The sequence below is a fragment of the Lagenorhynchus albirostris genome, chromosome 20 (assembly GCF_949774975.1).
Source record: "Lagenorhynchus albirostris chromosome 20, mLagAlb1.1, whole genome shotgun sequence".
In the NCBI taxonomy this organism is placed as follows: Eukaryota; Metazoa; Chordata; class Mammalia; order Artiodactyla; family Delphinidae; genus Lagenorhynchus; species Lagenorhynchus albirostris.
In genome coordinates this window covers 34,415,251-34,439,444 of record NC_083114.1, presented here as the reverse complement: position 1 = coordinate 34,439,444, position 24,194 = coordinate 34,415,251, and the positions used below count along the sequence as shown (strand labels likewise).

Genomic DNA, 24,194 nt, shown 5'->3' with positions numbered 1-24,194 from the left:
CCCCTCCTCTGCCTCTGGGAGCCACAAATCTGATCTCTTTTTTCTGTGAATTTGTTTGTTTTTGAAGTATAATTGACCTGCAACACTATGTTAACTTCTGGTACACAAGACAGTGGTTCAACATTTCTATACATTTCAAAACGATCCCCAGGATAAGTCTAGTTGTCATCTGTCAGCATACAAAGATATGACACAATTATTGACTATATTCCCCACACTGCACATTTCGTATCTGCAAAGAAACCTAGGTGCCCATCAATAGAGGAATAAAGAAAGTGTGATATGTATAGATGAATATTATATATATGCTATATATATATGATTTATATATATGAATATTATTGAGCCATAAATAGTGTAGTCTTTCTGCAGGACAATTTGGCAATATCTTCCAACTTTACCATAGATGTCTCCTTTGTATTTCCATGTTAGGGCATCTATTCTGGGAGAAATACTGAGATAGATATAGATATAGATATAGATAAAAGGAAGCACTACAAAGTGTATGTTACATATCCACAGCAAATTGTTTGATAACCAAAAAACCCACAAACCTGCTAAATGTCCAACAATGGAAGTTTGGTTAAATCAATTATAAGCCATTCATGTAATGGAATTTTAGATAGTAGTTATTTTTTAAAAGGAAAAGAAGATACTAACCTGGAAAGCTGTCCAAGACATCATGTTAAATGGATAAAGCAAATTAATACATATAATTTCATTTCTGCAAACAAAGTATATATTTGTATATACACACATGTGTGTATGTAAAAGCATAGGAAAAGGGTTTAGAAAAATACGCGGCAAACTGGTAATATTGATTACCTCCTGCAAGGTTACTCTGGATATATCTGTATTGTTTGAATTATTTAGCACATTCATGTGTTTGTTGTGTGAAAATGAACTTTGACAGGTTATATTAACTAAGTGATAATCGTCCCGTCTCATCACTTTTTGAGAGGGATTCAGGAGTCCTCTCCTTGCCAACCGTGCTGCTCCAAAGGATTCTCCTGCAAGCTCTTTGGGGCTGTCCAGCCCCGGCCCCATGAACAAAGCCACGATACGTAGCAGCCTGGGATCCAGCCAGCCACCTTGGGTTTGGATCAAGGCTGACCAACTGCTGTTCTCTGTGCTGCCTGCAGCCATTAATCTCCACCCTGGACTGAGCTCCCTCTCTGGGTATCCTGGTCCCTCCTTCAGGTTGAGGAGTCCTTCCTGGGTGCTTACTACCCTTTGCATCTGCAGAGATTCTGAGATCCTGGGTGTGAGCTCCCTGCCTGAGGTGGCCAGTCTGAGCCCTCCTCTTGCGGCTTGCTGAGTCTTTCTCTGTTCTCAGGGTAGCGTGTCCAGGCCTCCCCACAGGGAGTGCTAAGGCGTTTGTCCAGGCTCTGACCACCAAGGACAACGCAGACTTTCTCTTCATTCCCATGGTCATTGGGGTTTTACCTGCCTACGCCTTTCTCAAAGATTTTGAGAATCTTTGGATAGGAAAGAGGGTGGGCTCCTTCCACAGGCCCCTGTGGAATGTTTAGTTGTCCTTCTGCTGTAGTTCTGCTCATGTAGCTCACCCACACAGCCTTGTGTCCAGGAACCTCTTGGTATGGAGCAGAATAGGCTCAGAGAACACCAGTCACCAAGAGGGACCATGTCTCTCAACCCCCAAGGGCCCTGCCCAGCTTGTGATTTTTATTTTATTTATTTAAATTTATTTATTTATTTATTCATTTATTTTTTGCTGCATTGGGTCTTTGTTGCTGTGCGCGGGCTTTCTCTAGTTGCGGCGAGCAGGGGCTACTCTTTGTTGCGCTGCGTGGGCTTCTCATGGCGGTGGCTTCTCTTGTTGTGGAGCACGGGATGTAGGCTCACGGCTTCCGTAGTTGTGGCTCACAGGCTTTAAAGCGCAGGCTCAGTAGCTGTGGCGCACGGGCTTAGTTGCTCTGTGGCATGTGGGATCTTCCCGGACCAGGGTTCGAACCCATGTCCCCTGCCTTGGCCGGCAGATTCTTAACCACTGGGCCACCAGGGAAGTCCCAGCTTGTGATCTTTATACATCACTACCATTGTGGTTCCACCCTCAGCCCTGGGAACCACTCAAAGCACACATTCACCATCCTTGTGTAACCGGTCCTGCAGGACACCCCAGATGGGCCCTGACAAACAGCACCTGGCTTCGTAATGTAAGCTCGCACTCTGAAATTCTAATTTACACAAAGAAAATTCTTTTCTTTGACCACAGTTCCCAAGGGCACTAGGGAAACCAGGGGCAAGCTGTGATGAAGCAATGAATGAAGGGCTACAAAATGTTCCCGAGCTCTCCCATTAGGTATCTGCGTCTCCAAGAAACCATTCCCTGATCTGAGAAAGCAGAAATCAAGGAAACTAGAACATCTGAGGGCACTCCCTTGAGGGCTTATATTCTGATACTCTTCCAGGTCTTCTTCCTCCCGCCCCACCCTCCTTTCTGGGAACACTGAGAGTATAAAATGGGGCTGGGCTCTGCCCGTGCATCACATAAAGTTCAACATGAAGACAGGCACCATCTTTGTTCTGGTGGCTTTCATCGTCAGGGGGCTGGAGGTGGCCTATACTGCGAGACCTACTTTCGGAGGTGAGGTTGCTGAGGGGATCCTCCCTGAGAGCAGAGAAGGCACAGAGCCCGGTGTTGGACCTGGGGATGGTTTGGCACGGAAGCTGCCGTGTCCCCACTGCAGAGTGGAGATTCAGCCTTGATCAGATGCATTTCCTTTGATCTAAATGAGCCGTCACCCTGCGTTTCCCATTCCCCTTATCAGATTGGGTTGGATCTGATCTGTGTCTCTAAAAGAGATACATGTGGTTTATCTTACCATTTTGGTTGTTATTTTATTTACTGTTGCAGATATCTTTGTTAGATACATAGTCTTTTGTTATATAATCTATTTTATTTGTGTAATCTCTCTCTCTCCTTTCCCCTCTCTCTTACTATATGTTTTGCATTTAGAAAGGGTTTCGTTTTTTGTTCTATTAGTTACCTTAAACTAAGACCTTTGAGTACCACCCTTGGTCCTCCTTTTTTTTTATTATTACCTATAGGTTTCCTGCTATGAGTGATAGTCATAATGAAATTAGCTAATTTCCTTCTTTCCTTCCTCCACACTCCCCTACCCCCAGCAGCTGATTTTAAGCAATATCCTTTCATTCCCACTTAATCATGTTAAGGTACTTATCAAGCTTACTCTGCTTTTCCTATGTTCTTTCCTTCCCCCTCCCTGATTTTTAATAGGTATATTGTCAAAACATATAGCTACTTCATAGACTCTTTCCATAGACCATTATTAAGTCTGAATTCTACTGTAAGTATATATCTAATGGCCTTACTAGTCCCCGTTTTGATGCCTCTCCAGTACTTTGGTTGGCTGGCAATCAGTCTCTAGTACATTCCTCAGGAAGTTCCCATGGGAAAAATGACCCCAGTCTTCTCCATCAGTCACCTCATTGCTTCCTGCGGATTTCTGCACAGATGCAGATGCCTCACTGGTGTGGTAGGTGACAGTGGTTTGTCTCCTTCCATCCGCTCATATTGTGGAGTTTGAGGGGATACCTTGTTCCGCAGTTTTGTTGTCTATGTGTTTTGAATTTTGCTATTTTGATTGCTCTGTGTGTTTTTAAGGGGAAATTATAGAAGATTCAAAAATTATGCCAACCTACACAATTAAAACCACCTTCCCAAAATCTGACGTTATTTTTTGGTAACAACTTCTAACTTTCTCCTTTGTGAAGTGTCTGTTCAATCCTCTTGCCCATTTTTCTATTAGGTTATCAATTGTTACTATTGATTTGTAAGGGATTCTGGATACAAGTTGTTTGTTGTATATATGTATTATAAACATTTTCTCCCAATGTAGCTTTTCTTTTCACTCTCTTAATGGTGTCATTCAATGAAGAAAAGTTCCTTATTTTAATGAGGTTCCATCTACCTATCTAGTTTAATGGTCAGCAATATTTCTGTAATATTTAAGAAATATTTGCCTATCCCGAGATCATGAAGCTATCTATTATAGTATCTTCTAGAAGCTTTATTGCTTTACCTTTCACTTCGGTCTATAACCCATTTGGAACAGAGTTTGTAGTGTGGTGTAAGGTAGGGGACAAGTTCCTTTTTTTCACATGGACAGTCCATGTTGCATTAATCCAACCACACTGAAATCCTGTAACTTTGTTTAAAATTGTCTTGATCCTTATTTTGATTATTGTTGGTTTGGGAAACTTACATATAAACTTTTAGAATCAGCTTATCCATTTTTGTGAAAAATCCTTCTACGATTTCTACTGGGATTATATTAAATTTCAATTTTGGGGCAAACTTGTTTCTTTATAACACTGAATCTTTTCATCCATGAACATGACGTCTGTCTCCATTTATAAGACAGTTAAATTTTTTTCTTAGTAATATAGTGTAGTTTTCTGCACATAATTGGTTAGATTTATTTCTAGGGAACTGATGGTTTTTGAAAGATATTGTAAAGGCATTGAGAGTATTTATTTTCTAATCGTAAGACTTCAAAGCTTCTAACTGTGTCTTTCCTCTCGCCAGCGATCTGTATGAATGAGTGTTCAGGAGACTGGGACTGTGAAGGAGGAAAAGAATGCGTGGAGGTTGGCTGTGCACGTATCTGCGCCCCACAGACTAAAAAAGGTGAGCCCTGACTTTCTCCACCCCAGCCTATCCTGGGAGAATTAAGAGCTTGGTGTTACCTGAACTTGCACAATTGTGTGATCACCCAGAGAAACACATCCGAATGCCTGAGGTGTCCCTCTGTTCTTGCCCTTTGAGGGAAAGGTTGGTCTCAGAACATTTATCCCAACATTTTCAAGTATGAGAATCCTAAAAAAAAAAAGAATCTCATTTAATTTTTCACAAGGAATACGTATTTATTACAGAAAAGTCAGGAACTACGGAACAAAATGATGGCAAGATGTGCCTGTAATCTTATTACTAGGAGGTAAACATGGTTACATGTATGTTCATATCCTTCCACAAATATATTCAGGGGGTATGGTGCCAAATAATCATGGCATCACACTCCACGAACAAACATCTTTAAACTTTTCTTTTTACTCTCAATAATATGTAGTGAATAGCTTGCTACAAGCATGGACATATTTCTACAACTCTATTTTTTTCAAAGACATCAAAGCATTTTTACTGTGAATGTACCACATTTTGTTTACTACTTCTTGACCAATGGACTTTTAAACTTCTCTAATATTTTACTATCAAAGGGTTCCCTTGAAACTAAATCGTTCCGTTTATAACTTGATTATTTCGTTAGGAAACATTGCTAAAAATGATATTGCTGACTCAAAGGGCATGCATGTTTTTTTAAACCCAAAGATACTTGGCCAATTTGCGTTTGTGAGGAAGTATTGTTTATGTCAAAAAGTTTCATAAACTTCAAAATGCTGGGTATTGTAAGGTCGGATCTTAACAAACGGCACCGCGAAACAGAGGAAAGCTTCAAGTGAGCTTTATTAGGGAGCGCTCCCGGCCGAGGTTCACTGGTCCGAGAGAAAGGAGCCAGAGAAGTCGCACCCGGGCGAGGGTTGGGCAAGATTTTATAGGGGAAGAAGGGAAAGGGGTGTGGTGAATCTGGGAGGGCGCAGGGTATTCCTTATTTGGTGGTCTTTTCGGGTATCCTGGGGGACCGTTAGTCCCGCCCCTCGAAAGACGGGAAGGCTGGGCCGAGTGCAAAGTCCCCAGGTCAGTTCCTGGAACTGGGTGGTGTGGAATGTCTCCAGGGCAGTTTCTGGAACTGGGTGGTCCGGAGAATTTCGTTCTGATGCAACCTGTGAATCTGATTGTGTTCCCCTGCCTCGGGCCAGTTGGCCTTACAGGTATATTTTAATTTTAAATTACATGGAACTTAAAAACAATTTCAAAGATGTTTATGAAATGTTTTTAGGGAATGTTTCAAAGATCCTTTGCCATAAGTTGGCATCCCACATGACGGGAAAAAAGTGAAAAACACATATTTGGCAAATTCTCTGTGCCAGATCTTTTTCAAAATACATTATTTTGTTTAATCTTGAGAACTTTAGGTATGAAAGATATAGGTATTCATCTCACGTCCATTTTACAGATGAGGAAACTAAAGAATGAACCAAATATATATTTTTCTTTTTCTCACCTTACCGTGATTCCTGTCCACCCTTTTCCTTTTCTTTTTCTATTTTTATTTTTATTATTATTATTTTGCGGTACGCGGGCCTCTCACTGTTGTGGCCTCTCCCTTTGCGGAGCACAGGCTCCAGATGCGCAGGCTCAGCGGCCATGGCTCACGGGCTCAGCCGCTCCGCGGCATGTGGGATCTTCCCGGACCGGGGCACGAACCCATATCCCCTGCATCAGCAGGCAGACTCTCAACCACTGCGCCACCAGGGAAGCCCTCTATTTTTATTTTAATTTTTAATTTTTATTTTTTTAACATCTTGATTGGAGTATAATTGCTTTACAATGGTGTGTTAGTTTCTGCTGTATAACAAAGTGAATCAGCTATACATATACATATATCTCCTCCCTCTTGCGTCTCCCTCCCACCCTCCCTATCCCACCCATCTAGGTGGTCACAAAGCACTGAGCTGATCTGCCTGTGCCATGTGGGTGCTTCCCACTAGCTATCTATTTTATATTTGGTAGTGTATATATGTCCATGCCACTCTCTCACTTTGTCCCAGCTTCCCCTTCCCCCTCCCTGTGTCCTCAAGTCCATTCTCTACGTCTGCGTCTTTTTTCCTGTCCTAACCCTAGGTTCTTCAGAACCTTTTTTTTTTTAGATTCCGTGTATATGTGTTAGCATACGGTATTTGTTTTTCTCTTTCTGACTTACTTCACTCTGTACGACAGACTCTAGGTCCATCCACCTCACTACAAATAACTCAATTTCATTTCTTTTTATGGCTGAGTAATATTCCATTGTATATATGTGCCACATCTTCTTTATCCATTCGTCTGTCGATGGACACTTAGGTTGCTTCCATGTCCTGGCTATTGTAAATAGTGCTGCAATGAACATTGTGGTACCTGACTCTTTCTGAATTATGGTTTTCTCAGGGTATACGCCTGGTAGTGGGATTGCTGTGTCATATGGTAGTTCTATTTTTAGTATTTTAAGGAAGCTCCATACTGTTCTCCACAGTGGCTGTATCAATTTACATTCTCACCAACAGTGCAAGAGGGTTCCATTTTCTCCACACCTTCTCCAGCATTTATTGTTTGTAGATTTTTTGATGATGGCCATTCTGACTGGTGTGAGGTAGTTTTTTTTTTTTAACATCTTTATTAGAGTATAATTGCTTTACAATGGTGCGTCAGTTTCTGCCTTATAACAAAGTGAATCAGTTATACATATACATATGTCTCCATATCTCTTCCCTCTTGTATCACCCTCCCTCCCACCCCATGTGAGGTAGTTTTTTTTGTTTTTTGTTTTTAAGTGTTTGGCCACACCCCACGGCATGTGGGATCTTAGTTCCCCAGCCAGGGATTGAACCCATGCCTCCTGCATTGGAAGGCAGTGGACTGCGGGGGAGGTAGTTTTGATTGTAGTTTTGATTTGCATTTCTCTAATGATTAGTGATGCTGAACATCCTTTCATGCGTTTGTTGGCAGTCTGTATATCTTCTTTGGAGAAGTGTCTATTTAGGTCTTCTGCCCATTTTTGGATTGGGTTGTTTGTTTTTTGATACTGAGCTGCATGAACTGCTTGTAAATTTTGGAGATTAATTCTTTGTCAGTTGCTTCATTTGCAAATATTTTCTCCCATTCTGAGGGTTGTCTTTTCATCTTGTTTATGTTTTCCTTTGCACCCTCTTCCTTAAGTCACTTGGATCACACTGCAAACAGTGACACCAAAAAGTGCCTTAACAGTGCCCCCAACTTTCACTAAAGATCCCTGTCCTTCTCCAGCTCCAGGGAAGGCAGAGCCTGAGCGCCTGGCTCAGGAGCTAAGTCTATGGTGTTAGCTAACCTGTCGCCATCTGCTGGCTATCACTGTCTAGTGCATGACCTACCCAATCAACACAGCAGTACTGGCTAGAACTGATGAGGTGGAAATGTCTGTAAATCTCACTTTTGCATTTAATGTTCATTACACAGTTTTGAAGTAAATATTATTACCCGTATTTCAAGTGCTTGGAAACTGAGTCTCAGAGAGATTATGTGCTCATCCCATATCAGGCAGTTAATAAATGGCAGAGGTGATCTCTTCACATCCAAAGCTAGAGTACTTCCCAGCACACCACGCTGCCTCCCGAAGAAATAATAATGAGGGGACGTTATCCACATGGTTCTGTACTTTCATCCACATTCAAACTATAAGAAAAAAACCCACCCCACCTCTTTGTATGGAGTGACCACAAGTGTGTGTCAGCTAACTGGCCACACTCTGACTCATTCTCGTGGCCATGCTCCCCACTTAGATCTCCATCCTGCTCAGACCACCTTGTCCTGTTCCCTGCAAAGCCAACTGGAGCAAGCCACCTCTGTCCCAGTGGGGTTTCCCCACCTCTGGCTGGCTGACTGGACTTCCCCTGCGACTCCCCTCCTGACTCTCACAGCCCCTCCCTGGGGAGCCACGGGAGGAGGCAGTGGGGGTTTCTGATGGGGAAGGCTATTCCTAGGGCTGACATCATTGTCCTGGTTCGTGGGAGAGCACGGCTGCTAGCTCCACAGAGCCTTGGCAGCCGTCCAGTGTAACGAGGAGATCTGAAGCCGCACAGACCCCATTTGAACCCTGGCCCCCTCCTTTTCCTAGCTCTGAGTTGGGTGCACGTTACTCATCCTAAAACGGTGATAATAGTTCGTACCTCACAGGGTCATTCTAAAGAGTGAATGAGGTTGTGCTAAATACTTAGCCCGGTGCCTGGCACTTAGCAAGTGCTCAATAAACGGTGGCCAAGAAACAAGTGAAGGGTTGGTGCCAGATATACACCTTCCCCGAGGCTCCCTTGGTCAAGAGGGAGCATTAGCACCATGTGGAGGTGAAGCTTTCAGGGCCTGGAGTCAGACAGACATTCTCTTGGCTTTAGGCTCGGCCACTTACTGGCTGTGAGATCGTTTTGTGAGCTTTGGTCTCCTCTCTGTGGACCCATAGACAAGTCATTAGTAAAGCTCAGAGCGCCACCTATTTCTAAGGCTTAAATACGTATTTCCAAATTGCCTCATAAGGACCCTTTGAAAACATTAAAAAGGTTAAAACGTAACATAACAGAGCTTTTAGTATGTAACATGCATAAGGACACCATGCCTAATGGACTCAGTAATGCCACTAAATGGAAGTTTATGCTATTATTTACAGCTGTCTGTGCTTATATTTGAAAAGAGTAGCACAACACTTAATCATTTTATAGACAATGTATGGGTTTCATGGGGACTTGCTAACCGTATGCATTAACCCTGCAGTCTGGTCCTGCCTGACATGTACAAGGCTTAGAACCTGGCCCCAGGAGCTTGGGCCGCTACATCACTCCCTGGCTCTAGGTCGCAGCTCTGGTTTCCTTAGGTGCTTATGACATGGACTGGAGGTTGAGGGTCAGACTGGGGGTTGGACCTTCCAAATTCTATTAACCTTTAAAATCTCAGAGGCAGCCAGGGACTCAGGAAAGACCAAGACCCCTGGTTGCCAAAGGCCCCTTCTCTTAAAGGGATGAATGAAAGATTTTTTCCTTTCTCTCATCTCTGCCAGGGTTTATATCTCCCCTATTCCCAGAGCAAAGGGAGTCCCATTAGATTTTCCCGCCTACAATTGTCTCCCAATTTGTACTAAGGGGTGGCTTGGTTCCGGACAGGAAAACCATAGCCTCAAACCTACAGAGGGTGAGAAATCTTTACGGCAGCAGCCTGTGTCGAAAAACAGGCAGTCATGACAGGCTGGATGGAGACCACCACTAGCTCAAATGACACTTTTGGGAGAACTAGAAAAAGGCCCCTTACACCAGACAGAGTCCAGTGGGTGCCCAGTTTGGTAAACAAACGCCTTTATCCATTATGGAAAAGTTGCCTCTCCCTCTGGGCGGAGGACTTCAGAAATGAGGTCGAGATGTATTACAGTCCCACTCATCCTGTCAGCAGACATAATTGTGTGGCTCACAACCTGTAAAACCATACGTGGCAGCCCTGGCTAGAGTGGATGAGGGGGAAGTGTGCATGCCTTGATTTCTCATAACATCTTTTTAAGTTGTAGTGTCATGCTCATTTCATAGACATGGGAACTGGGGCTCAGAAAGGTGACATGACCTGTCAATACATGGCAAAGCCAGTCTCTTTAACTTGAAAAAACCCAGAACATTTTCATACACCCTCCCTGCAGAAAGTACCCTTCAAGAGTCACCATTTGCCCACTTCTGCCTCTTTCTTCATTCATTTCCTCAGGGCACAGAAACGCTAAGGACAAATGACCCAGCATCTTTGCATACGGTGTGTTCTGTCTTTTTCCTGTAAGTCCCAACCGGAGCAAGTGGGCCCTGTCCCAGAGGGACTTCCCCGTGTCTGGCCGGCTACCTGGCCTTCCTCCACATCTCCCCTCCCTTCCCTTAGTCAGGACCCATAGCCCCATCCTGAGAAGGGCTTCTGATGGGAGCAGCTATTCCTGGGGCTGTCATCACTGTCCTGGTTCGTGGGTGGACACAAATGCTAGCGCCACAGAGACCTGGGAGCAGTAACGAGGAAGCTTCTTTTGAAATCTTTCCTTGGACTCAGACTTAGCAGATTCTGTGTCAGCTTTTTTCTGTCTCTGTGGTCTTGTGCAATTTGCTCGAGCTCCCAGAGCCTCAGTTTCTGTACCTGGGGATTACGAAGACCTACCTCCTAGAGACCTTGTGACAAATAAATGAGATCACAGATGAGACTCACTTGCCTAGGGCTGGCACAATAACAAGGGCTCACTAAATGGTAGAAAAAGTCCCTGGGAGCATGAGAGCCAGAAATGCCCCATTTCTGAAGGTGCCCTTCATCGAAAGGGAGCATCACCGTCATGTGACTGTGAAAAAACAGGATGTCCAGAGTCCAAAAATCTCCAATTGAATCCCAGCCTCGCCACAGGCCCTCCGCTATTATCACCTATGTCTCTGTTTGGAGGACAATTAACAAGACTTCAATCAAACCCACAGCCCTGAATACCTTTAAGCGTTTTGATTCATATTTTCAAAATCACCCCATGAGGACAATGTAATTATGTAAAAAATGTCAGGCAACCCACACGATGGTTGATTGTCCAGTTAACTCAGTGATTCTATTAAACTGTTTTGTAATTTATTGGGTACAAGAGGTTCCACGTGTGTTTGAAAAACCAGCAGCGTGTACTATTTGACAATATGTGGTGTCTAGAAGGATTTACCAACCTTATGCACTAACTAATTCCCTGACAGATACACAGTCACTCTGGGAAGAAACATCACATTCTGAGCTCCTGCTGTTTGCCAGGCAGGTCCTGAGATTATTGCTTTTAAATCTCAGAGGTACAGTAGTAACAAATATCACTGTTATACAGATGAGGAAACTGAGGCATACAGCAGTGAAATGACTTTCTTGTGGCCACATAGATAATGAGGGAGAGCCCAGGTCTGCCTGTGAAGCGTATTGAAAGGGCATATTGAAAGCCCTCTGTTGTGGCCATTTGCATAAATTAGAATATATCCTATTCTCTTGTATAAAGTATCCTATCATGCATGACATACATCTTTTAAAATTTAACATAAATTGTGGACATCTTTCCATGTCCACACAAATACATCTCATTCTTTTTGGATTATGTGATGACTAATGAATAAGTTTACTATAATTCATTTAACCAATTCCCTTTTGGTCGTCATTCTATTTGCGTGACATTTTTTGCTGTTGCCCAGGTTGCTGTAATGAACGTGATTTTATATTTTTGTCCATAGGTGGAAATGTTTCCTGTAGAATATATTTCTTAGGAGTGAAATGAAAAGGTCAAGGTTATGAACCTTTTTTTTCATATTCTCTCCCTTTCCTCTCCTCTTCCTCCCTCCCTCTCTCTCTCCCTCCCCGCCCTCTCCTTCCTTCCTTCTTATACCTCCTCCCTCCCCCCATCTTCCTCATTGACCAGAAGGACTTTCCCCTTTTCTATGGAATGAGAATTCACATCATGTCCAGCATCTTCTCTCTGCTCAGAGCTCTAAGCCTTGTGTGTGTTAAAAGGCGCTTCTGAAATTTCGAAAAATTTTTCTCTTTTAGCAGAGCCTGTTGTTGTCTAATTCAACAAAGCCTAATTTGAAACTCACTGCAGAGCCCTGGCCCCTTTATTCCAGGCTGATGTGCCCTCCCCACGAAGCAAGGGCTGCCATTAACTCAATGAGTTGTGGGCGGGCAATGGGCAGCCAGAAACTAGGAAGAATTGGGAACAAAAGATACATTGAATCAACATCTCGGAGTAATATCATCTCATTACATCATGTACATTGTGAAAGCATTCTTTAAACTGTAAAGTTCTATTCAGATTGTGAACTTTTTTGCAATAGTAGACATTTTATAAATTACATAATTTTTTTTGCAATAGTAGACATTTTATAAATTACATAATTTATTAAAGTGATAAAATGTAGATGCTACCTCGTAGGAAGGGCTCCGTTCATTCTTTGCTCCAGCCCCTTCCCAGTACCTGCTCCTGAGACTTAAGTTTGTTTTTTTTTTTTTTAATTTATTTATTTATTTTTGCTGTGTTGCGTCTTCATTTCTGTGCCAGGGCTTTCCCTAGTTGTGGCGAGCGGGGCCCACTCTTCACTGCGGAGCGCGGGCCTCTCACTATCGTGGCCTCCCTTGTTGCGGAGCACAGGCTCCAGATGCGCAGGCTCAGTAGTTGTGGCTCATGGGCCTAGTTGCTCCGCGGCATGTGGGATCATCCCAGACCAGGGCTCGGACCTGTGTTCCCTGCATTAGCAGGCAGATTCTCAACCACTGCGCCACCAGGGAAGCCCTAAGTTTTTGATGTATCTTCTCTGGCAGGCTACTGTGAGATCTGGTGCTGGAAAAACTGGAACTGTGGAGCCAGGAAATGGTGCACGCAGAAGGGCTGTAGGAAAGTCTGCTCCAGCTCCTCCAGAGGAGGTAAGACCAGGAGCCCCGCCTGATTCCCCAGCCAGCTGTGCCAGGGTTAGCCCTGCCTGGCCTTTCCAAAACTGTGCTGCTGATCAGAAATGGGACAGAAACCCGTCAGTGTTCCTGGGGGCTCTTCCTCCACTCTTGCCCTTACAGGGGGAAAACAGGTGAGAGAGCCATGTGCCCAGCATGTCATTAATAAATACCCCTTAAAAAGACCTTTAATCATTTCCCTTTTTTTTTCCTCCAAGTGAAGCTCATTATATAAAAGTCAGAAACTACTGATGAGCCTATATATGTGTATATATGTATATACTATGATTATGGTATGATCATTATATATATATATATATGGTATGCTTATATAATCATAATATTTTGACTGTCTAGAAAATAATGAACACTTCCACAGCATTATACTTATTAACTGTATTTATATAAATATTAATGATATTTACTATTATTATATTTTTAACCCAAAAAAGCCATTCCATAAATACTTTTTTGTCACTTAAGTTTTGTTGGGAGCATCTTTCACTGTCAACACAATATATTTCATTTTACTTGATTTCACATATTTAATTATTAAATTTAATTAATTTAATTTACTGTATCCCACCATATAGAATATACTACATCACCTCAGTAAATCACCTTCTAGTGGACATTTCAGGTGGGATTTTGTTTTGTTATTTTGTTTACTGTTGCTATTCTAAGCAATACCTCAATGCTGGTTTTTCTCACTAGATTTTCTGTACCTCCTTATTATGCCTGAATGAAGAAACTGAGGTTTCTCGGGTTAAAGTGACTGTGAATTGCTTGTGGTTATAAAACCAGTGAGTGGCTAAGTCAAGATTGATGCCGGCTCCGTGCCTGGCAGAGTGGGAGGTGCAGGGCAGGGCTCCGGAGCCTTCAAATCCCACCTCTGCAGCTCACCAAAGTGGGCTTTAGGGCAAGTTACTTAACCTCGAGTTCCTCTGCTGCAACATGGGTCAACACCTATTGCAGAGGGTATGGTGAGGACTAAATGTGCTAAAGTAGATCATGTATTTGGCCCTGACCCTAGCACATAATTTTTTAAAAAAATTAATGGTAGGGAAAAGAACGGAGTAACAGGAAATACTGTTAAGTAGGAGGCAACACCACATGGGCTTAGGACTTTATTTCAAAACGTTGCTCTGTGGACACTGGGGAAATGTATGTAATATTTTTAACCCCCAGTTTCCTCATCAGGGAAACCCAGAAAATGTTATCTCCGTTACTACATCGTGTGAGGATTAAATGAAATATATGAATGTATATAGTACTGTCAGCCTTTTAAAAGAAAAAGGTAAGCAATTCAGCCAGCAAAATTGAGTTTATTCGAGAATAGCAGAGGAGTTGCAATTGGAGACAAGCAAAATGTGGCAAACCACCGGCAAGTCTGGAGAACAAAGAAGAGCGTGCTTTTACAGAGGACAGGAGGAAGTTGGGAGGGGTTGTTTCGTGCAGCAGTTCATTGGAGGAAAGTGAGAGTCTGAAGTGGTGGTAGCTTCTCATTGGCTGCAGGCGAGGGCGGCTCCTGGCCGGCGGCCAACAGGAAATCTTCCTCTTTCCTGCTGGAGGACGCAAGCTGCCATGAGTGGTACCTGCATGAGAGCCCTTCCTTCGTGGTTTCCTCGCTCCTATTTTGAGTTAGGTTTCCTTAACACGTTTTTCACAGTATAAACATCTGGAGAAGCAGATGTGCTCAGAAAACCAGTGACTCATTGCATGGGGCCGCCCTGTGGCAGAACTCATGGGAGCTGGGACAAGCAAAAAGAATCTTAGCATCCACTCCTCCTCTGCCCTCTTTTCCTCCTAAACCTGGCTAATTTAATTCAGGTCACCCAGAAGAAAAAAATGAAATAAAAATCGGAAAAGGTGGGGCTTCCCTGGTGGCGCAGTGGTTGAGAGTCCGCCTGCCGATGCAGGGGACACGGGTTCGTGCCCCGGTCTGGGAAGATCCCACATGCCGCGGAGCAGCTGGGCCCGTGAGCCGTGGCCGCTGAGCCTGCGCGTCTGGAGCCTGTGCTCCGCAACGGGAGAGGCCACAACAGTGAGAGGCCCGCGTACCGCAAAAAAAAAAAAAAGAAAAAAGAAAATCGGAAAAGAACAGATGAGACTCTTAGCTTGGGCACATAGTTTGTTGGATATGATCAGCCTCTACTCTCAAATTATTTGTGTAAGAAACTCCACATTTCAAATGAGGAATCTATCCTGGAGAAGAAATAGATGCTACAGGAAGCCGGTGTTTGTGCACTGGCTCAACTGGCAGAGTTGTTGCAGAGATTATTTGTTCTTTTCTTCCTTTAACGTGAAAGCTCTGGAAATCTTACAGGAGATGAACTCATTCACGAAACAGTCCCACCAGACCAGAGAATAAGTGCATGCAGGGGTTATACCGTCCTCAAGACAGGAGCCAGGAGCTGGAAACCTAGGGCCTGAACTCTCCTCCCATCAGGTCTGGGGACCTCTGACCAGAGCCCCAACCCAAGGACTCCCAGCCAGACTCACTGGGGGTGAGCTGGTGCCTACATTAGCTTGGTTTCCCAACGCCACAGGGATGTCAGTCTCACTGTTGATCAATGGTGTCAGTTTCCCTGCAGGCTGCTGGGATTTGACACTTCCTTCTCTTGCTCTCTGCTTCTGGGGCACACAGCAGGGTGGCCCCAGTCCCCATCCCCTGAAAAGGCTTTGGTTGCACATTCTCTTTAATTTGGCTCACTCTTTCAGGGCACCATCCCCCCACCCCGCAATCTTCCTAGCAACGTTTCTGCTCAATTCTCTGCACAGCTGGATAAGAAGAAAATTTGAGAAGTCCTCTAACAAGTTACACCCCCAATTGTTCCCCAAATTTGCCCTCAGGCAGTGCCCCAGACCAAACCTTTGCTCCCTCAGGCTGAATTTTTTCCTGCCCAATATGGTTTCTTTATATGTAAGTTGGTGATAATTAAGGTCTTGATACTGATACGTGACTCTAAAATCACAAGTAGCAAAATCAGTCAGGTCACTTAAAGAGGAGACATTCTTTTGAACCAAAAGGCCACTGGTTACAATGAGCACCTTGCAAGCACACCCTCAGCTTCACTGCCAAGGAAAACACCAGGCTGTGCTTCTGCTGCAGTCAGGATGACAGAGGGACTTCATCCTGGATCCGGAGACTTTAATGGTTTCTTCACGTCACTCGGTTTCACAGCTTCAGTGACACAAGGTGGCTTTTGCTCAATGAGCCTTTGATCAATTACTCCTCTACCTTTCTAAGTATGTGGTACCTTCATCCCTCTAATCCCAAGGAAGGGAAGAGGAGGCAATAGAGTTAGCCACGTGGTGGACTTGAGCCACTGGAAACCCCTGGTGTTGGCTGCTGGCAGTGCATCTGTGATGGTGTCACAAACAGCAAGAGACCTCAGGAGGCACCAGGGTTTGGGAGGCTGAGAACCAGCACCATTTCCTTGGTGAGACAGGCCTGAACTGGGAACCATGTAGGTAGAATGCCACCCTGTACACCTAGGAGAGGAAAGCCATCTTTGTAGGTGCAGTGGTGGTCAGCATGGAAAAGGTTACACCGGTCTGCAACAGATGTCTGGGAGGTCAGGGATGAGCATAGTTCCTCAAGTGTTTGTTTGTTTTAAATTAATTAATTTGGCTGCGTTGTGTCTTCGTTGTGGCACACGGGATCTTTAGTTGTGGCATGCGGATCTTTAGTTGTGGCATGCAAACTCTTAACTGTGGCATGAGGGATCTAGTTCCCTGAGCAGAGATCGAACCCAGGCCCCCTGCATTGGAAGCGCAGAGTCTTAACCACTGGACTACCAGGGAAGCCCTGTTCCTCAAGTGTTTATGGGTTCCTACCCTGAAGGCTGACCATTAACCTCCCCCGCCCCTCAAAAAAGTCATTGTGCCTCCCAAAAGACACATTGGACCCTCAGGCATATGAGGCCCCAGCAGAACCAATCCAAGAAGCCACGAGGGCATATGTGTCTGTTGGGGAATCACAGAGAAGGTATTGATTCAATATGGACTTTGGGGCCAGGTCCTCCCGGGTTCCAACCCCAGAACCACCGCTCACAAGCCCCAACCGTGGGCGAGTCATTTATGTTCTCTGAGCTCCTAGTTCCTCATTTCTTAAATGGGAACGATACATAGCTCAACAACTCTTTCTTGTGTGTGCAACTGTCACACATAGGAATTGCTCTGTGAGTATGAAAATCCTTCTGTTTTTCTGCTCATCAACAGCTTTGGCCAAAAAGCTGAAGCTCATTTCTCTGAATTTTCTTTATTTTCTTAATGTATGTTCCTTTGTTTGTTAAAGTTACACATTTCTTGCCAAAATTAAAATGTCATAGACTAAACAAAAAGGGCTAAATCTGCCTACAGTTCTATCCCCTTTGAATAATCACCATTGATTGTTGGGTAAACATTATTTCAATGTCCTCTATGAATATGCTAATATATACTTATTTTTATATGTCCTGTTTCATTCTCCATTACACTGTGTGATATATGCCATGTATAAGTGGGTCCATTGCCTAATCTCCGCCATGTGTATGGTAGCTTCCAGATACCCATACCTAAGGCTTCTTTGTGTTCACTGAGGCTTTTATTCTTTTTCTTTTTTCTTTAATTTTTTATTTTATATTGGAGTATAGGTGATTAACAATGTTGTGTTAGTTTCAGATGTACAGCAAAGTGATTCAGTTATACATATACATGTATCTATTCTTTTTCATGTTCTTTTCCCATTTAGGTTTCTACATAATATTGAGCAGAGTTCCCTGTGCTATACAGTAGGTCCTTGTTGGTTTTCCTTTTTAAATATAGCAGTGTGTACATGTCAATCCCAAATTCCCTAACTATCCCTTCCCTCCACCATTCCCCCACTGGTAACCATAAATTCATTCTCTAAGTCTGTGAGTCCATTTCTGTTTCGTAAATACGTTTATTTGTATCATTTCTTTTTAGATTCCACATAAAAGCAATATCATACGATATTTGTCTTTCTCTGTCTGACTTACTTCACTCAGTATGACAACCTCTATGTCCATCCATGTTGCTGCAAATGGCATTTCACTGTTTTTAATGGCTGAGTAATATTCCATTGTATATATGTGCCACATCTTCTTTATCCATTCCTCTGTCGATGGACGTTTAGGTTGCTTCCATGTCTTGGGTATTATAAACAGTGCTGCAATGAACATTGGGGTACATGTATCATTTCGGACCATGTTTTTCTCCCGATATATGCCCAGTAGTGGGATTGCTGGGTCGTGTGGTAGTTCTATTTTTAGTTTTTTGAGGAACCTCCACACTGTTCTCCACAGCAGCTGTACCAATTTACATTTCCACCAACTCACTGAGCCTTTTCTGATGTTAGAAATCTGTATGGAGCACTGCCGAGGAGACTGGGACTGTGGAGCTGGAAAACGATGTATCAAGAGGGGATGTAGTCGAGTCTGCTCTTCAGTCCAGGACCCAGGAGGTAAGAGCACACAGCCCTGCCCAGGTCCCCAAACCCTGCACAACACAGAGACTGTGTGCTTAGCTCTGCCCAGACTTCCCTTCCTTAGATGGTAAATTTCCAGGGTCTCTGCTTTCAGGCTTGTCCTTCCAGAGGGAAAAGCATGTCACAGACCTGTGTGTCCTGACTTTTTGAGCACAGAAACTTCTTCTTTTATTTTGTTACACAACTAATAATGTTCATTATAAAAAAAACTCAGAAATACTACTAATTAAAAAGATAAATTATCCAATGGATAATAATTATCCACTGGATAATTTATTATCCATAAATTATCCCATTACCCAGATAACCACGTTAACCTTTAAAATAAAAGCTTCCATGTTTCATACACACACAGATATATTTTTTCAGATTTAACAAGGAATAAATGTTTGTTTTGTGGTTACTGCATGTCTGGAACTGTGCTGAGTGCTGGGAGATAGTTAAGGAGAAGTCTTCGTCCTTAAAGATCTCATAGTAACAGAGATATAAACAAACAAACAAAAATCCAGGATATATGATTTTTACAAATATGGTGTTGCAGCCCATCCCTGATCAATAAACACAATTCTATCACACATTTTAAAAAGCTTCATTGTTTTCCAGTATGATATGCCTTCTTTCCATGCCTTCTTCTACTATTATAGAATTAGATAATTATCATTTTGAGTTACTTTTTAATAACAAGGACAAGATAAATGTCCTTGAGCTAAATCATATTTCTTAGCATAAATTCCTAAAAGTAGAATGGCCAAATTACATTCGAAAGCTTTTGATATAGATTGCTATATTGCCTCATGAAGACACCTTTCAACACCAAAAAAGCTATAGCCTCACTCCACATATTTGTAATTTAACAGGCAAACATCTACTCGCATTGTGTATGTATATATCTGTGTTATTGATGTGTTTGTACTTACATTTGTAAAAGCCAAGAGAAGATTCCAGAAGGAGCTACAGGAAATAGTAGATATCTCCTGGGAAATGGGCTGGTTGGGTTGAGGGAAAGAGAAACTTCCTTTTTACTTAATATAGTTGAGTATTTTTTGTTTTAAAAATAAAAACATACTACTTTTCATATAGTGCAAAATAGGTAGATAGCTTGTCTATATGTTTTGAATTGGATAAAAGGTTAAACAAACAAACCTTCTCACAGCCCTCCCCTGTTATCCTGTCAGGCTTAACAGTTTTCAGCTGAATTTTTTCTACGAGTAGATTGTGTGGAGGAATGCCGAGGACCCCGGGACTGCGCTGTAGGGAGCTGGTGTGTCAACAACGGATGTGGCCATGTCTGCATACCCTTAGGAAACTCAGGTAAGCGCTGCAAGCCCAGCTGTCCATGTCCCTGACTAACTGAATGCTTAGCCCTGCCAGGACAATGGCTCTTAGGCCAGCTGCACAGAGAGAGAGGAGGCGGCTATACTGGGGCCACTACTAACCTCTGGGAGAATTAGAAAAGAATAGAATTCTTCCAAGCCTAGAAGACCATGAAGACAGATTAATAATATCTTGCTTTAGAAGTATTTGTAAACTTGAAAAAGCTGGAAATACTCTTAAAACAGAAATGAAATAACGTTAAGGTACCAAATTATTCTTCAACAAGGTCTGGAAAGAACACGGTTCTGAACAAGTTAGCTGATCTCTCACACCCAAACACACGTCCACACCGGTGTGAAACACACAGGTCCATTCATTCAGTCCACCAGCATGTACGCCTGCCCAGGCGGATTCTTGCCAGCCATGGCTGGCTGGTACTCTTTCCCCACAGAACCTTCAACTCCCTAGGATTGATCCTTCAAGCCTAGGATTGATCTTCGCTGCTGTAAGTTTGGTGGGTGCATCAAAGTGGCCTGGGAGTGACTTCCCTGGTGGTCCAGTGGTTAAGACTGCAAGCTTCCAGTGCAGGGGGCCCAGGTTCGATCCCTGGTTGGAGAACTAAGATCCCACTTGCTGCATGGCACAGCCAAAAAAACAAACAAAAACCAAAGTGGTCTGGGAACTAGGGAGGCTATAGAGTTAAGACTGGGTGTATCATCCAGGGAACAGCTCGCTAACACACCTCTACATGGTCTCAGGATCAAGGACCACACTTAGATGTTTTGGGGTGGGGGTGAGACAGAGGTGTATGTAAGGAAATCCCACAGATGAAGGAGATCTCTGCCCAACATGGAATAGAGAATTGTCAACCACCATTTCACTTGATTCACAAGAGTGATATCCAGCCTGCATTTTCCATGTTAGTCAGTCTACCCTAACTCAATAGGGTAGACTGTTTTGGGGGGTGATATACAGCAGGGGTTCTCCCATATCAACACACATAAGAATGACCTTGTGAGGGGTACTTCCTTGGTGGTCCAGTGGTTGAGAATCCATCTTGCAATGCAGGGGACACCGGTTCGATCCCTGGTCGGGGAACTAAGATCCCACATGTCACGGGGCAACTAAGCCTGCGCGCCACAACTACGGAGCCCACACACCACAGCTAGAGAGAAGCCCAGGCACCGCAATGAACGATCCCGTGTGCCGCAACTAAGACCCAATGCAGCCAAAAATAAATAAATAATAAATATATATTTTTAAATGAATGACCGGGGGAAGGCCTGTTAAATCCAGATTGTTGTGCCCCAACCCTAGAGTTTCTGTTTCAGTAGGTCTGGGGTGGGGCCCAAGAATCTGAATTTCTAACAAGCTCCCAGGGGATGCTGATTCTGCTGGGTCAGGGGACCCATTTTGAGTAGCACTAGATACTGGATTGGGGATCTTAGTTCCCTGACCAGGGATGGAACCCGGGTCACAGCAGTGAAAGCGCCACGTCCTAACCACTGGACCAGCAGGGAACTCCCTTTAAACAAAACAAAAACAAAAAACTTGAAACCTGGTCTTTTGTCTTTTATCTACTATTTCTTTCCAAATGCAGTCATCAGAGCCCTATACCAGAAGTAAGGCTGGTGGTGGTGTTAGTACCCAGTCTGATTTTCACACTGTGGGACTCAGTGTTCATTGGCGCCTGAAGGCACATAGAATTGGTGAGAAGTTGTTTCTGTTTGTGATCTGGGATTTAATTATCTAGTTTCAGCTGGAACAAAAAGGAGGGGGTTAATGGCAAAGCTCTCTCCTCTTCTCCCAGGATGCTGCAGCTGCTGGTCATCAGTGTGTTTTCCCACACACAAAACAGTAATGTGTGCCTCCAAGGTTTAGAAGGGGCAAAGATTGGGGGCATCCAGAAGGGAAGAGGCTAAAGGTCCATCAGGGAGTGAGACACTTCAGCTCGCTCGCTCTCAGCACTGGGTCCCCCTCCCTTCTACAGAGCCAGCCTGGGTTCTGGCAAGACTGTTTTGTTTTTCAGCTGAACAGAGACCTGGAACTTGTCCACAGCTGGCACCAGGATTGCTTGGACCTTGTGTTGAAATGTGCTCGGGGGATGAATCCTGTCCCCTGGGACAAAAATGCTGCAGCCATGGTTGTGGACACTCTTGTCAACCCGCTGTTCGAGCCGTGAGTATAAGATAGAGAGCTGCTTAAGGGGAGGATGAGTCCCTGCTGGCCTTTGCCAGCCCAGAAGGGACCCCAGCTGCCCCTCTGCTCACTGAAGTCTGGGTGACTTGTGGAGAAAGCTGGTTGGTAGCAAAGAGCAGGAATTTCTGGAAAGTGACATAATTACCTTTGTATTTTAGGAGGAGGACTTCACTGTCCGTTTGGATGATAATTGAACCTTGGCCTCCTTCAGTAACTGTTCCCAAACGTCATCTTTATTCTAAGAGCTGTGCTTTCTTACCAACCCCAGGATCACAGGATGTGGATCTAAAATAACTTGGTTTAAGTGTTGAATTGTGGCAATTGAGGACTCATGGGGTGACTGCTTTCAAAATTATCTTTCTTCTTAATAAAATGATTTCTGTAGCATTATCAAACCTGAGTCATTATTTCTATGTAAGATTTCTAGTTCACTGACATTAGTACCTCTACCTCCAACAAGTATTTAACCCCAATCTATGGACCCTCTCTCTTTTTCATCATCCATCACCATTCATGTCCTCTGTTTCTTCCTCAGCCTTTTCCCTGAGACCAGCCCAGGCACTCAACACTGCCTGGAAATCTAACCACACTTCCCCCAGAAAATTCACTCTCCCAACAACCAAGATTTCCACTTATCTTCCTTCAGCTCCCCATCTCATCTACCTCTCACTCCAACTTCCACCATTCAGGTCTCACCGTCTATCTCATCTATCCTTCATTAGGAAAAGAACTGCACGTTTGCAAAAATGTCCTCCTCTTCTATCCCCATATATGTGTATCCATTTACTCTGCTTTATCCCCAGTAATAATGGGAAAAAAATGCTCGCTACTCCTATTTAAGTCCAACCCCTCCACTAACATTCTTCTTTTCTAATGAAAGACTTCTCTAGTTATTATCTCCAGTACCGTAGACGTCTCCCTTACTACTGGATCCCCCCCCTTGTCACACACCTATGCCTTGACTCCATATTTCAATCCAGCTACCATCCACTCCACAGCTGAAACTCCAGCTATCATTGTCTGTCTATATTTGCTTCTCTACTTCCTCATCACTGTTTCCATCCCCTATTCTCTCCTCCAAGGGCACGTCTCCCTCTTCCCTCTGATTGGCTCCAACCCCCATCTCACCTCACTCCAGGACTCCAACCAAGCTTCCTGTGGTCTACCACACACACACTGAAACTTGGATAATGCCACTCACGTAGTCTGAACATCACCTACTCCTGGGACCCTCTGAGCAGGGCACAAGGAATGGAGAGCTAGCATGCCCCCCAAACGAATCATCTCAGGACTTAGTAAAGTAGCAGAGAGCCTATTGGGCCCCCAGTCTGGAGGATGATGCCCAAAGGAGTGACAACTAGATCGTGGTTCTGTTCTTGGTACCAAATGCTCCATAGAGGTTGTAAAGAACAGCCTCTTATTTTAGGAGTTTCAAACCCAACCGAGAGTAAGGAAACATTTAAAGGAGAAGGAAAATATTTTATTTGATATATTTTTCAGTTTTAGATATTTCCCCTACATTATGTCCTTATCCTTACGACAGCCCTGAGTTGAGAATGCTGAGCCTCTAACTCTTGATGAAGAAACATAGGCTAATTGTCAAGGCCATGTGGCCAGGAGGTAGTAGAACCTGCATTTAAATCCAGATTGTAGTGGCTCCAAAACTCTCTCTTTTTCTTATACTATGCGACCTCCAAAAATCAAAATGCAGGATGCATATTTATCTGCAAATTTAATTCCAGCCAACCACTCTGAAAGCCGTTGTACTCCCCACCCTCCCACAGTGGGAAGCCCTCATAGTGTTGGGGCCTTAGGAATTGACACTGCAGGGTTTCCTGACACTTGGTTAGTGACTTGTTACAGGATCTGTGTTAACATTTGGGCGACCAAGCACTTGAAAGACCTGGATCAATTACACAGTCTCTGTGCCACGCTAATTAGTCCCTAACAGAGAGGCTATGGGTGCTGGGTCCTCCTGAAACTTTGAGAGATAAAGAGGGAACCTCTAAGGTTGGGTTGTGAGAATAGCACCATCTCACCTGACCGTGGATTGCAATGTTCCTG

General features: G+C 43.7%; 1 protein-coding gene across 1 annotated transcript; it reads left to right on the top strand.

The window, feature by feature from the left end:
• The first annotated feature begins 2,476 nt into the window (after positions 1-2,476).
• Positions 2,477-22,525, top strand: LOC132511877 (WAP four-disulfide core domain protein 3-like). The gene is made up of 6 exons (XM_060135665.1): positions 2,477-2,608; positions 4,574-4,675; positions 13,001-13,102; positions 19,830-19,928; positions 21,961-22,109; positions 22,289-22,525. Exons 1-6 carry the CDS (start codon positions 2,524-2,526, stop codon positions 22,322-22,324), a joined length of 573 nt encoding a protein of 190 aa, XP_059991648.1. The 5' UTR covers positions 2,477-2,523; the 3' UTR covers positions 22,325-22,525.
• The last annotated feature ends 1,669 nt before the right edge of the window (positions 22,526-24,194 follow it).